Source organism: Myotis davidii, unplaced genomic scaffold, assembly GCF_000327345.1.
Source record: "Myotis davidii unplaced genomic scaffold, ASM32734v1 scaffold125, whole genome shotgun sequence".
Taxonomy (NCBI): Eukaryota; Metazoa; Chordata; class Mammalia; order Chiroptera; family Vespertilionidae; genus Myotis; species Myotis davidii.
Window position 1 is genome coordinate 2,695,727 of NW_006299390.1, and position 15,519 is coordinate 2,711,245.

The 15,519-nt window shown below is 34.5% G+C and overlaps 1 protein-coding gene across 6 annotated transcripts in view; it reads right to left on the reverse strand.

Annotated features, from left to right (window-relative positions):
• KMT2E (lysine (K)-specific methyltransferase 2E) overlaps positions 1-15,519 on the reverse strand; it is an 81,871-nt gene that overhangs the window by 32,730 nt on the left and 33,622 nt on the right. For 5 of the 6 annotated variants that reach the window (XM_006774893.2, XM_006774894.2, XM_006774892.2 and 2 more), the window contains 6 exons: positions 11,366-11,480; positions 9,040-9,269; positions 5,896-5,976; positions 3,911-3,969; positions 2,610-2,782; positions 2,237-2,275 (listed from right to left, as the gene is read on the reverse strand). In XM_006774893.2, the coding sequence (XP_006774956.1) occupies positions 2,237-2,275; positions 2,610-2,782; positions 3,911-3,969; positions 5,896-5,976; positions 9,040-9,269; positions 11,366-11,480 (697 nt within the window). Of the gene's footprint in view, positions 1-2,236; positions 2,276-2,609; positions 2,783-3,910; positions 3,970-5,895; positions 5,977-8,483; positions 8,573-9,039; positions 9,270-11,365; positions 11,481-15,519 lie in introns of those variants that run through there. The other variant, XM_006774895.2, reaches the window with a different exon arrangement.

The following is a 15,519-nucleotide window of genomic DNA, read 5'->3' on the forward strand; positions in this document are numbered from 1 at the left end:
GAAGATAAGAATACTAAATGCCAAGTAATAAAAAGTTACCACCTCTCTTCTTAATGTTACAAAAAAAAAAAGAGACATTTTTTTCCCACTGGAATGCAATTTATATAAAAGCACAATTACCATTCATTTAAAAAATTTATTAAAATCTGAACTAGGTCAGGGTTCCATTCCCAGTCAGGGTACATGCCTGGGTTGTGGGCTCGATCCCCAGCAGGGGGTGTACAGGAGGTAGCTTATCAATTATTCTCTGTCATCATTGATGTTTCTAGCCCTCTCTACCTTCCTCTCTCTGAAATCAATAAAAACATTTTTTAAAATTTCCTGAACTCCTACAATTTTTATTTGCAATCTTAAGATGAAAATCAATTAATGAAGATAATAATAACAAATATTTTATCTTATCATTAGAATAATTCAAATGTATAACAAATTTAATGTAAAATTTCAATTTAGTTGTAAATGCTGTTCTTTGTTTTCTTTCTACAATTAAACTTTGATAAAAGATTTTGTCTATATGTACAATCTAACAGAACTGAAATTTTATCATATACAGATATAATAAAAATCCTTATATGTCCTGTTAGACATGTAAATGTGTACAGAAACACTAAAATTTACCATCAGTCAACCTTCCCTATACTTGTCTACAATAAAACAAACTACAGTTGAACTGTGAACACAGGTTTGAACTTCATGGGTCCATTTATATGCAGATTTTTTTTCAATAACTACCTGTATTATTTTCCATCTGTGGTTGGGAGTCCGCAGATACAGAGGCCTAGCTGTATGCATTTATCTAAGCCATCTTATATAGGGTACTTGATATCTGTGTGTGTTATAATGACTATTTGATAAAGAACAGATTTTTATACAAATGAGACACTACATTTTAAGGCTTTCCTCAGCATTTTAAAAGAAATCTATCCGTTTTCAAATTTTTCTTTGTTTTGCATCTTCCCCTCCCCATCGCCTCAGAAAACACTCTATACTGAGCTGGTAATCTTTAATACAGCTCTTTTGTATCTCTTGAATCTTATAAACACTACAGAATTACTTAGTAGAGTTGTCATGATCTTAAAGAGATATCTTCAAATTAAGAAAAAGATATCTTTAAAAATGCACAGACTCACTACTTCACATAATAAATGAAAATATTTCAGTTAAGTAAAACATACTCATTCCTCATTAAGCCTCCTTTAAACTGATTAGATAAATTGGGAAGAATGGAATATAGCTGGAGTATCAGTTGTACTAATAGCTTAATCCAAAATCTTTTTCAGACCTCCATTTTCAGTGTCAGAGAAAATACCATAAATCCAGATTTAATATACTACAGTTGAATTGTGAAAAACAGTATGAAATTCCAACCTCAATATATAAAGAACATTTGGTGAAACTTTGGACTTATTAACATTTTTGAGAAAGAATTACAAAAGTATATAATAATAACTGGACAACTGCTTATCCTCCAGTAATGTGGAATTAATGAATAATTATTATTGAATAATAAATTATTATAATTACTATTAAATAATGGTAATTATACTACATGGATAACAGATATACTGTAACATGCTCCCCACATCCTATTTCAACATCTGCCAACTTGGAAAATCCATTATCCTTTACTGCCTAATTTAAAAAGCTATAGTAACACTGTAAAGCTGACCTCTATGATCCAACACAAACCTATCTCTTAGGGGGAGGCAGAGCTGGGGAGCCTTGCTTCTCTCAGCAATCTTGGCATCTACAAAATTGAGGATTTATTCTAATTAATTCAAGGTACAAGTGACTAGTTTGTACTATTATTAATATGGTGGATCTATGGTGATTTTATAGTATTTTAAAATAACTGATGACTAAGTCACTAGAATCCCAATTATGCAAAGCAGTAAAATTTCAAATTCCAAATGTGATTTTGCATACAATTGTCTAGTATATTAACACCAAGTGTACTAGAGACATGGAATGAAACAGTAACTGCAATTCAGTTTTCTTGAAATTTTAATATTAGAAATTGTTCGTATATCTCCTCCTTTTGGCTATTTTAACAATAAACTCTAAGAGGGGCATATTTATCCAATTAGAATTCTCTATGTCCCAACTTCTGATAAAGATAATAAGCAATGAAATGACACATAGTGAAGAAAGCATAAAGATTACGAACAAACAACAACTTAGTAAACTCTTGAATAATGGACAGTTGCTAACAAGAGCTTAAATTTAACATATTTACCTTAACTCTTGATGACTTCCTAGATCCTTCACGAAAGGCCTGAAATAAAATGGAATTCTGAGCTTTGAATATAATTAATATTTAAGAATCAATCGGTTCACTGAAGTCTCATAATAACAAAAAGTCGGTATAACCACCAGAACTAGGAGAATGTTTAAGTTAGAACGTAAAAAATATATATGATGCAATGCTAAGAAAAAGTCTAAGTTTTCTGTGTGATCAATATTACAATAATGGAAAATTATTTCCATTACTTATTTCCAAGTACTATTTGATAAAAATTAGAAGGATATAAAAAATATTATAGTACTTCCTGTAAAATTCAGCTCCCACCACTTTCTATCTTACTCATCTAAAAAAATGAAAAACTTACTTTTTTACATTTTGAAATGTTTTGTTCTTTCTCCCCACTTTTTTTCCTTCTTTTATCATTAACCTTAGAAACTCTTGAAGTAGTTAAAGTAATAGATGTTGGGGTATGCTGAAATGCAGTATACAATTCCACAGGAACCTCATCACCACTCTCAGTTGCACTGGTATCACCATCTTCAAGGCAAAATAAAAATTACTGCATGTGTAATACTTCTATTTCAAACAATAAGACAGCATTCCACACAAGAAACTATTATATATCCATTTTTCTGAAGAATAAACATTTTTTTCATTTCTTCACTTATATTAAGATACATTTAAATGCAAGCTTCAGCCTGGCTGAAGTGGTTCATTGTTTGAGCATCGACTTATGAACCAGGTGGTCACAGTTTGATTCCCAGTCAGGGCACGTGCCAAGGTTGCAGGCCAGTGCGGGGCGTGCAAGAGGCAGCCGAGAATGATTCTCTCTCATCATTGATGTTTCTCTCTCTCTCTCCCTACCTTCCTCTCTGAAATCAATAAACATATATTTTAACAACAACAAAATGCAAACTATGAATGTCAGTTTTCATATTTAGGCTAGAAAGGCTAAAAAAGTTGGACAACACACTCAGATGGTGTGACTGTGGGAAACACGCAGTTGCATACATTGCCAAAGGAAATTTAAAATTCCCTGCAAAGGGTAGCCAAATCTAGCAAAATTCTATATGCACTCAGCCTTTCACTCAAAAATCCCTTTTCTAGGGATCTATCCAAAGTTAAAATGACAAAAGCACACAAAAACATATGCAAGAGAGTTTCATTGAAAGAACTATTTGTAATAAAAATAAAGCAAAAAATGAAAACAACCCAAATGTCCATGAAACAGGAATAGTTCAATAAATTATGATTATTCAAAACCAGTTGTATTGGTATCAGCATGTTTTAAGCCAAAATGGAAGTTGTAGCAATGTTATACTTCTAAATTCTGTTCCTAAAAATGAAAGCAACACTATTCCAAATAATAAACTAATGAATCCACATCTTTTCAAAGAGCAAACATATTTAACTTCTTTAAACCAATAGGTTACCTATGTACTTTCCTATACAATTAAAATTTATTTATTTTCCTCTACTTTCCATATTTCCTACATTCTTACTCTATAATCTGTAAAAAAGAATATTTAAAAATCTACATCTGAGATTGTAAATTATATACAATCAACATTCAGCAGTAAGGTATTTCCATCCGACTAAAAATATGCAGACCACTTATTCTCTCAATCATACTAATCCTACTTACTATAGATCTTTTTCACTCACCTGACAAATTTTCCCTTTTTCGGCGTTGTAGTAGCACTGCTCTCTCTTTATCCAAACTCCTACATTTAAAATATTAGCATGATTATTATTTATCAAACTTCCATAAATTTAAATATAAAGCAGATTTGTTTTAAATGTGACAAACTTACAATTTCCTTAATGTTCTCACTGAAAAATCAACAGTATAAAATACATGTATTGCCCCTTGCCTCACATTAGATTTCATTTAGCATCATTAGCATTATATGCCAGTTTAGTGACTATAATTGCACTGTTAAGAAAAATCATTTTTTTATCGTAGGAAACTAGTATATCTTTTTAAAAGAAATTTTAATTGAATATTTAAAGCAAACAGTCTGGAAAAGAATGTTAACATGTGTAACAAAAGTTATAAATTAAATTTCTTAAAAGAAATGAATGACACTAAATTAAGAGTCTATTTGCATTATACCATTTACCTAAAATTATTTCCACTTTTGAAATAATAAACACTAAACATTTAATTAAGTAAAATATTTCATTAACTTCCTTCAGCCTCCATTCATGAAGTACATTACATCATCAATAATAATTGTTTTACTTTATTTCCCCCTATATTTTACTGTCTAACTTATTAGTCTAGAGGTCAAATAACACTAGATAGTATTTTGAGATTGGAGAATAAGCGCTCTAGACCAATAAGGGCTGTTGACTAAGGCTACAACTTAGTAACAGACTTGCCTTAATGTCTACTAGGATATGCAACAATCCTATAGCACCAATGATAACTATCTTAGTCATCACAGAATGATGGCAGTTATTGCTCAATTGACTGCCTTCCCTAAAGGTCAGTTTTTAATCAACTCTTATTGATTAAAATAACATTTAACAACAGCTACTTATCCCATCAAAAAATAGCCCTAGCTGGTTTGGCTCATATATGATAATTGTTTTGTGGTTATGGTTATTTTTAAAAATTCTTTTATGTACATACACATAAATACATATATCTTGAAATACATAAAGATACATATGAATAAAATAATATATCTTGGATTTACATTAAAATAGTATGTGAAGGGGAGAAGAAATAGCAAAATAAATGAAAAAAGGTTGTTGATAATTGTTGAAGCAGGGTGGTGGAAATATGTGGATTCGGTATACTATTTATTTTTATATAGGTTTGAAATATCTTAATAAAAATATTTTTTAAAACATACTAAAGGACCAGTAGGTGTGGCTCGGCAATTGAGCGTCAACCTATGAACCGGAAGTCATGGTTCGATTCCTGGTCAGGGCACATGCCCGGGTTACAACTTGATCCCCAGGAGGGACATGCAAGAGGCAGCCAATCAATGATTCTCTCTCATCATTGATATTGCTATCTGAAATCTATAAAAATATATTAAAAAATACAAAAGAAAAAAAAGAAGAAAAAAAGAATAAAGAGAGAAAGAACTCATGGATATGGACAACAGTGTGGTAATTTCAGAGGAAGGATGGCAGGTGGGGGTGAAAGAAGATAAAAGGGGAATAAGTGGTGATAGAAAAAAGAAAAGAAAAAGAAAACCTACAAAGAGGTATCACTTCACACCTGTTAGAATGGCTACTATCAATAAATCAACAAACAAGTGCTGGGGTGGATGTGGAAAAAACGGAACCCTAGTGCACACACAATGACACACAAAAAAGAAATGGGAGAAAAACACATGACTGCAAACCTATAAAATTCTGTAACTAAGGCAATGTCCTCTTAGTAACTCTTGAACAGAGTGCATTCCAGTGAAAAAACATGGCATCACATAGAAGATGCACTATTATTTCATGCATCATTAAAAAAGTAAAAATGCTACTAACTATAACATCATCAATAGATTCTTCCTGATGTTAGGATTGTCAGAATACAAAAACAAAAAACAACCCATTTTTATTCATACATAAATTTCTATTAACTAAAGATTATATCAGTAAAATTATGGGCAATCCTATTGGTATGCACAACTTACCGAGGCTGACAACGTTCACATAGATATGTGTCAGGAATATGCTGCCTATCAATCCCCATGCAGTCAATATGTTGCCAAACACTTAAAAAAAAAAGAAAGAAAGCAAAAAGCAGAACATATAAAGTATTTTTAAATCACCCTTAAATTAACATTTGATACTCCGTTTAACTATCACTTAAGTGTCTACTTTGCATTTAATACTGTAAAAGTACTAAAAAGTGCTGTGAGGAATTTATAGAAATATGTCCTCAAGGAGATGTAAAAACAAGAGGACAAATACATTATATAGAATATAAATTTACAAAGCAAATATAATTTTAAACTGCAAAAGATATACATTATAAATATTATTAGCAATCACAAAGTAGAGAGGTCCACACTACTTGGAGTTAATGGGAAAAGCACCCTGGAAAACAATGAACTTGAATAGAATCTTATTTGGGTCTTTAGGAAGAAAAAGATTAATTACTATAGCAATGCTTTCTTCAAGTAGGCAGATATGAGGAGCAACAATCAGAATATGGTTAATATCTATGAAGAGGAATGTTTATTTTGAAAAAGAGAGAAGGCTAAACATGGATTAGTAATGTATAGTCAAATTATATAGGACTTGGAATGTCAGGATATGTGTAAATTTTTTCTAATTGGCAACAGATAACAATTAGAGGTGCTTTGATGGTATAAATTAATTCAAAGAAGAAACTGAAAGCGAAAAAAAAAAAAAAACATAAATAAGAGGCTTTTCCAAAATTCCAGACCTGAGTTAAAGGAGAACAGAACTCGAATGATGGCAGAGATGAAGTTAAAGAATCCAGAAAACATTCCTGAGGTCAGAGATTAAACCTACTCTGTTCTCTATTTTTAATAGAACACATGGACCAGCTTGAGGCAAACTTTTCAATTTGTGACTTTAATTGGTCTAAAGTTGACATATATGCCTATTTCTAAAAAAGTCATATTTATATAACTAGCTACTTCTAATATATTATGAAATTAACAACTATCATACTGTTGTTCTTCACTTAACCGAAAATCTTGGGACAAGAACTACTAGAAGGTGGAAGGCAATGGAATATATGCCTATATATATCAAAGATGTGGGGGCAGAGGGAGGAAAAAGAACAAACAAAGGCATGCCCAGCCGGTGTGTCTCAGTGGTTGAGTATGAAACAGGAGGTCAGAGTTCGATTCCCGGTCAGGGCACATGCCCAGTTTTCAAGCTCAATTCCCAGTGGGTGGCATGCAGGAGGCAGCCTATCAATGATTCTCATCACTGATGTTTTTCTCCCTCCCTCTCCCTTCCTCTCTGAAATCAATAAAAAAAAATTTAAAAAATAATAAGTATGTTGCTGCCTAAAACAGCAGAGCATCCTAAAGGGAGGGTTGGAATAACAAATTAAGTTAAATTTGGGGGATAAGCAATGATGTCATACAGAAAACAGAACTAGAAAATAAATAAATGATCAGAGCTCTAGATGTCAAATTTGAAAGAGATGAGAATGAGCAGTAAGAATGAGCAGTGAGTATATGAAAATACACAGAGGCAATAAGAAAACAAGAATAAAAGAGAAATTCAGTACACTACAAGTTAAGCAGTAAAAAAATAGAATGATAAAAAAGATTCGTAACAAAGACAGCAGTTGCTGAGAAGCAAATACCTTGAGTAATACAAAAACTGTGAACTGTTCCTTCAAGATTTTGTAGATAGGTATAAATCCTAGGGACTATTTCATTATTTTCTAATAGGGATTATTCTATATTCTATATAGATCAATGTAATTAAATAAAAACACTTTAGATTATGCATTAAAATAAAAACATTGCAAATGGTATGTAACTTATCACAGACAAAATCAGCTAAAAGAAAGCTATTTTATATTACTGGTTAAAATATGAATTGAGATATTCTAGTAAGTAGCTAATAAAAATAATGAGGATAACAAGTTATCACTAAGGTTATTTTTTAATTTTTTTAATTTACTGAAGTGATTGCTCATGGTACTGGTATGTCACAGGTTAATGAGAATTTATTTTTAAATTTAAAAATATTTTTATTAATATGTTTTTATGAGTATTAACTCAAGTATTAAAATTATAACTTTCCATAAAAATAATATCAAATTTCACATTCCACTTAAGACTACCTTTTTTCCCCTTTTGGCAAAGGTAAACCAACTTTTTGAAATATAACCCTAACTGCATGTTTATATAACAATAACATCCAAACCTTAATCACTTAATCTAATAAATGGTAACAATATTACAAAATAATGCAAAGTAATTTACATTTGGCTCTAGGATGCATATTTATACTCACACTGGACTATTTCAAATCAAATAACAAAGCTATGACATAAGCACCAGACCCAGGGAATTCTGTAGAACTATCAAACTTTTTAACCCACTACAGTGCACTGCTTAAATACTTTGATTCCCACACTCTGCAGGGGATGGACTCAGTAACTTTCAGGCTGAAATCCTACTGTTCCCTCTCCATCCTCCCCAACTCCCTCCCACCAGGAAAAAAAAAAGAAAGAAAGAAAGAAAGGAAAAAGAAAACAAAGCCCCACTTTCTGTCCCAATCACACCTTCTCTAGGGGAAGAGGCCTTTCTTGGTGGTTGAACCAGGGTTGGGGGAGGGGAGACTGTGGTTCTGGTTCAAGGAGACTCCAGAGTGCTGCAAGGTTCAAGTCAAAAGGAGGTGAGAGAGTCAGGTCAAACAAACATCAATCAAAATGTATAATTTCCCCCAAACTGGAAAATCACAGTTGACTGTACAGCACAAATAATTCCAAAAGAAATACACAGGACTCAATTCTCTTCTCATTTCTATCTTGTCTACTACTTTATGTTTTTATATTACTATTAAAAGAGTGACAAGAGAGATGTAATCCTATATGAATAATGATCAAAACTGATTGCCTAATAATTAATAATGAGGAGTTCTAATCAACTTTAAGATAGATTTTTCCCATAGGGGCTTTTTTTTTTTTTTTGAGCAAAACAGACTGCACTGATAATAGCAGAGGTCTCACTTAAAAATGCTTTCATAATTCCCTCAAAAGTGACTTTATCGTTTCCAACATTAACAATCAAAGGTAGCAACAGTCAACAAAAATAAACTAATGGTGTGAAATATTTTACCTGCATTTGTCACAACAGATCATGTATCCATCATCATGTGTAAAACCGCATATGCACCTGGTTACATCAGTACCATAACTTCCATCCTCAGATGTGCTGATTGTAGTAGCACTGGAAGTTTCATCAAAATTAGGAGTGGTAAATATGCCTACTTCATTTTTGCTAATAAGAACTGATGGGGGAGGTGAGGCCGGAGGTGTTGGAGGAGGACGAGCACCGTAATTATGGTCCTGGATTATTGAACACAAATACAGCACAATGTAATTTCAACAATAATATGAACTAATAAGCAATTTAAAATTCAATCCTTAATTTGAATATTCAAGATATATGAAAATGGCTCATTTCTTTCTTTCTTTTTAAACATTTATTTCAGAGAGGAAGGGAGAGGGAGAGAGAGATAGAGAGAAACATCAATGATGAGAGAGAATCATTGATTGGCTGCCTCATGCACACCCGCCACTGGGGATCGAACCTGCAACCCAGGCATGTGCCTTTGGCTGGAATTGAACCTGGGACCGTTCAGTCCGCAGGCCGACATTCTATCCACTGACCCAAACCAGCTAGGGCCATTTCTTTCTTAATAGCTCTAAAATAATGACTTGGTGAAGCTAAATATTAAACCATAGTAGTGAGTGACAATGTCAATCTATAACCTTGATCACCTTCACACTGATATCCCTCAAACTCTACCCTCTCATCCCCCAAATCAGAAGATATCTTCACAGTCGTATTCGTTACATAGCTTTGCCTTCTAGGTAAAATCAGGTGCAAGATGTGAGAACAGAAGTAAAAAGAACTCAGGAATGTGAAGGCTAAAGAATAACAAAACAACTACAAAAGACCTATTATCCCTATAAAGTATTAATAGGAGATTTTTCTGAAATTGGGTATTTTTTATTCTGGTCCAAATAGTAAAAATCTTTCATAATTGTACCTTAATAATATCACAAATGTGGCAGGTTCTTCAACTGTTCTGATCTAAGCTCTGCCCCTTACTAACTATGTAACACTGAGTAAGTCAAGTAAGATAAGCTTTCATTTTCTTAGCTATGAAACAGAGATGAAAATTACACCTTATCTCATGAGGTTATTTTTGAAGATTAAATGAGATATATGCAAAAATACCACAGAGTCTGGCACATAAGTGCTTAATAAATAGTAAATATATAATTTACTATATAAATTACTATATAATTTAGAATTAACAGTAGATAGTACAATTTTAGTTTTTTTTCTATTTTTATTTTATTTTTCCCATCACCATTTTATCCTCTATGCCCTCTTCCACCTCCACCCCCACAATCACCACACTGTTGTCCATGATGTCCATGAGTTCTCTCTCTTTTTTTTATTTTTTGCTTAATACCTCCACCTTCCTAACACTCCCCCACCCCTGCTATCTAATCCTATATTTCTCCATTATGCTAACAGTAGACATTACAATTCTCTCTATAATCTTTTTATAAAGAAGGAATGTGCCCTAGCTGGTTTGGCTCAGTGGATAGAGCGTCGGCCCTTGGACTGAAGGGTCCAAGGTTCAATTCCGGGCAAGGGCATGTACCTTGGTTGCAGGCTCAATCCCCAGCCCTGGGTGAGTCCGGGAGACAATCAATCAATGTGTCTCTCTCACATTGATGTTTCTCTCTCTCTCTCTCTCTCACTCTCTCTCTCTCCCCGTCCCTTCTACTCTCTCTAAACAGCAATAAAAAAAAAAAAATAAAAAATTAGTAAACATATCCTCAGAATCGGATTAACAAAACAAACAAAAAGAAAGAAGAGAAAAGAAAGAATATATTTTAACACCAAGCTATTAATAGCATAAAATACAAAATAACAGTAATAATAACACTTCTGAAGAATTCCTTATAGAACTGTAACTCCTTGCCAAAACCGGTTTGGCTCAGTGGATAGAGCGTCAGCCTGCGGACTGAAAGGTCCTGGGTTCGATTCCGGTCGAGGGCATGGGCCTGGGTTGCGGGAACATCCCCAGTAGGAGATGTGCAGGAGGCAGCTGATCGATGTCTCTCTCTCATCGATGTTTCTAACTCTCTATCTCTCTCTCCCTTCCTCTCTGTAAAAAATCAATAAAATATAAAAAAAAAAAGAACTGTAACTCCTTGAATATAGTTAGATCAATGAAATATTAAGCTATTAATTATGTACCTGTTTAGATAGTATAAAACAAGTATGTTTTCCAAGTATTCAGTTTTAAGTACAATGCCACACACATCTACTTTCAACTTCTAGATATAAGAAATAGCCTTCAAAGCACACACACACACACACACACGCACACCCTTCTTAAGAAATGCATGACACTTACCGCATAGGGCAAACCAATGTAACTGTGTGAATGATGCGAGCTGCTGGTATATACCTGGTGGGGATAACTGTTGGATTTCTCAACTACCACAGGGCTAGCTTCTACGGATTCTGGTCTGGAGGGGAAAAAGTTGTATCAAAGAGAATTCCATTCATTTTTTTCCTTTTAATCAATTTAAAATTATAAGCACTTAGTTTATTGGCTATACAAATAAAATGTCTTGTTGTAACTGAGAGTCATTATTTATTTTGCCATTGCCAATAAAATGTCTTTTTGTAGTAGACAGACACCCTGTGGATAAGATATATCCTATCTAGATTCCATATGATAATAAAACTTTTGTTTAATTAAAATAAATGTCCTGTCTGCTGCTGTGGCTCAGTGGTTGGGTATCAACCTATGAACCAGGAGGTCACGGTTCGATTCCCAGTTAGGGCACATGCCTGAGTTGTCGATGTCCAGTGGTGGGGGGTGTGGGAGGCAGCTGGTCAATGATTCTCTGTCATCACTGATGTTTGTCTCTCTCCCCCTCTCCCTTCCTCTCTGAAATCAATAAAAATATATTTTTTTAAATTACATAGACGGAGGAAGTAGAATTTTAGCAATTCCTGGTCTACATTACTATTATTAATACAACATGCAGGAATTATGGCCAGAGTAGAAACTTTTTTTTTTTAAGCTGCAGAGTGAGGGTTTATTTACAAGGAAAGGAAATACACTCCCATGTAATGTGATGGGCAGCTTGGCAGGCTGAAGTGGAGCCATGTGACTCTTATTTGGGAGTTCAGAGGGTGAGACCCCTGCCTACCACCCTGGGCAGGAGCACAGCCCCCTCCTCGGGTCCCACACACACCTCCTCACACTGCCAGGCTGCCTGGGGCACTGGGGGGCTGGTCAGACCACACCCTGGGGGTCCTGTCCCCACTCCGTCATGTGGGCCTGTGTTTGCCAGTCTGGGTTTGTCAAGTCTCCCATATACCCTCCAGGCCCAGCGGCCTCTCCCAGTCCCTGGCTATCTGGCTAACACACTAACACTCCTAATGTTAATCCTGAGGAGAAACCTTACAAATTTAGGGAGTGGTGATGTTGGCAAGGTCGACGCAGTGGGGGAATTTCCAGATTAACTCTTAAGGATTTAGATTAAACTCTGAATATATTTCAAATGAGTACTGCCAAAACTTTTATATTTTGGAGTTAGAAATAAAAAATAAAGCTTTTAGTACAAGCATGTAAACAAATCACAAATACTTTGCATAACCTCATGATTCAAATTAAAGCTGCAGCGCTGATAAGCTGGCACTGTAAAAAGGCAGAAATACTTTATCAACATCCTCATTTCTTGATTATAGTATCTTCCCTGCCAGGTAAGTATAAGATCCTCATTTCTAATAACACTTCTTACTAAAAGTAATTTTTAAAAGGTTAACAAGTTGAGCATCAAGCTATGAACCAGGAGATCACGGTTTGATTCTGGAGGCACATGCTTGGGTTGCGGGCTCCATCCCCAGTGGGGGACGTGCAGGAAACAGCCGATCAATGATTCTCTCTCATCATTGATGTTTCTATGTCTCTCCCTCCCCCTCTGAAATCAATAAAAATATATTTCAAAAAACACATTAACAATTGTTGGACAACAGATATACATAGAAGAGTGCTTAAAATGTCCCATGATGATAGATATCCTCAAAGCTCTTCATTGCCAGAACACCATAAATCTGAAGACAATGTGACCAATACCAAAAGTCAAACATCCTTTGGTCCAGTAACACCATCTTCAGAAATTTATCACAAGGAAGTAATCCCACTATTAAAGACTTGCAGAATTGAGATGTTCATTGAAATACTCTTCATAAAACTAGATATAAGAGCAGAAATCATTCAAATGTCCAATCAATAGAAAACAATAATTAAATCTGAGCAAACCTACCATGTTTACATATGTGTAACAGTTCAACAGAAACTCATACTAATAAAAATCACGATATTAAAGTCAAAGAAGTTTTCCTCAAAACCTCCTGAAATATTATCACAAACCTTTAATAAATTTTTAATGACGACTAAATATGTAATAATAATTTTTGTCAATAGTTGCTATAGTGCTCTGTTTAGCCAGTTTATGTATAGTCACATAAATACTGACTTAGTATACTGATATAACATTTATCATCAAGTAAGAATCTGCAACCCCTAAGAGATCATGGATTTAGGCAAGAGCTAACTATGGAGGCTAAAATCTTGAAAGATTGAAAGCTGATGAATAGATAAGGTTAACAACAGCCTGTTCATCACTTATCACTACCAAGCTAGACAACCACGTTTATTATGTGCCTCTTCTAATGCTATGCAATAGAAATTACAAAGTCCAACATAGAAAATATCATGCTAAAAAGAAAAATGAGAGGAAAGTGGGGGGGTGGAATTTGAGGCTAATCACATCTCTAGTTCTAAATGCCAAGTAGAATATTACATATCAAATTCAGAATGTTGAAACTTCTATAGGCCAAATGACCAGTTTCTTCAACAGGGTGTGGCTTTCCACTACAACAGAGCTGAGTAGCTGCACGGAAACCATATTGTTCTAAGTCTTACATACTTACTCTGGAAACAGTAGTGATAGCTGCACAATACTGATAGTACTTAATGACACTGAACTGTATACTTAAAAATAGTTAAACCGTTAAGTTTTATGTTATGTATATTTTACTACATAATTAAAAGAAAAAGAAAACCACTAAAGCCAAAGGTAGGAAGAGTCAATAGTATCAAATCCTGCTAAGAAAACAAGCAATAAAAGGCCTGAAAACTATGCATTAACTCCAGGGTGAGAGTAGCATGGTTAAAGTTTTGCCAAATTATATGCAGCCTATAAAAGAATAAAAGGAAGAACAATGAAAGAATTCAAACATCTGAATGGGCCTACAATTTAGACAGTGTCCAAGGAATTATAGGAAAGAGAGGCACAGATAATACTGACAAGGTTAAGATTTAATCTAAATTAGTCATTCTCGGGCCCGACCTCTGATCCCTGATGTTGGGGTCTGAAAAAGGTGATATGATGCTACAAAGATGTAGTAAGTAGCGCAGGTAGAACAAAGATGTGGTAGGACTGCTTTGCATCTGGCCCCAAGGGAGTGTTCAGGATATGGTTTCTTTTCCTCAGACTGGAAGTAGATTTGTTCTGGCCTAGAATAGGTGGTAGTATGTCTGTCCCTGCTGAGTCTAGATAGGTTTAGTGTGAGAGCAGTTTCTGGACCCCCTGACGATGATGTCATGAAGCTAGGGGTGAAGGGTCAGCTGCTAAGTCCTGCTTGGTGTAGGACAGAGTAGGACAGGAACTACTCAGAAAACAGAATCTATGCTGCTCCAAAGTGATGTTCAGGCACTGCCCTTAAAGGTATTTTAAAGATGATGTTGTCCAACCTCCAGTTTTACAGACAAGGAGATGACTGATCTAAATGTCACAAACTCTAGATTCAAGCCCTAACTCTACTACTAACTCATTGTGTATCCTTGGGACCTGCCATATAAACCCTCTAAGTCACATGGTGTTATAATAGTAAAGAAAATATTAAGCCCAGATCTCTTAAGTTGGTCTAGCACTTTTCCCACCAAACTGTCCCCACTATTTCTGTAAAATTGACTAGAGTGCTATTTATGCCTGTGGATTAGCGACATAATGAGGTAAATAGCTTTACCTCATTTTTGTATTACAAAATAGTAGTATGTGTTATTAGAAAGTTACACAAAGCCTTTGAGTTCTGGTAATCCTGAATATATGCCATTTAATTTTCATTACTTCACAAACTTAACAAATATGGAGAGCATTTTTGGTCATTAAAATTTTTATGCAATATTTCCATTCTTAAAAATGAAAATAAGTATTTTCAAATGTGTTTTAGTTCTAAATTATTGTCAAGATCTTAGAAGACAAAACAACTACCATTCTGTTTACAGCAATCTACGTAATGTTGCCACATTTTTCTGGACCACTTTACAAATTTAAAGTCTTCTTTGTTTATATCAAAACTAGAGGACCAGTGCATGAAATTCATGTACTCGGGGTGGGGGTGGGGAGTCCCTCAGCCCGGCCTGTGCCCTCTCGCAGTCTGGAACCCCTCGGGAGATAACAACCTGCTGGCTTAGGCCTGCTCCCG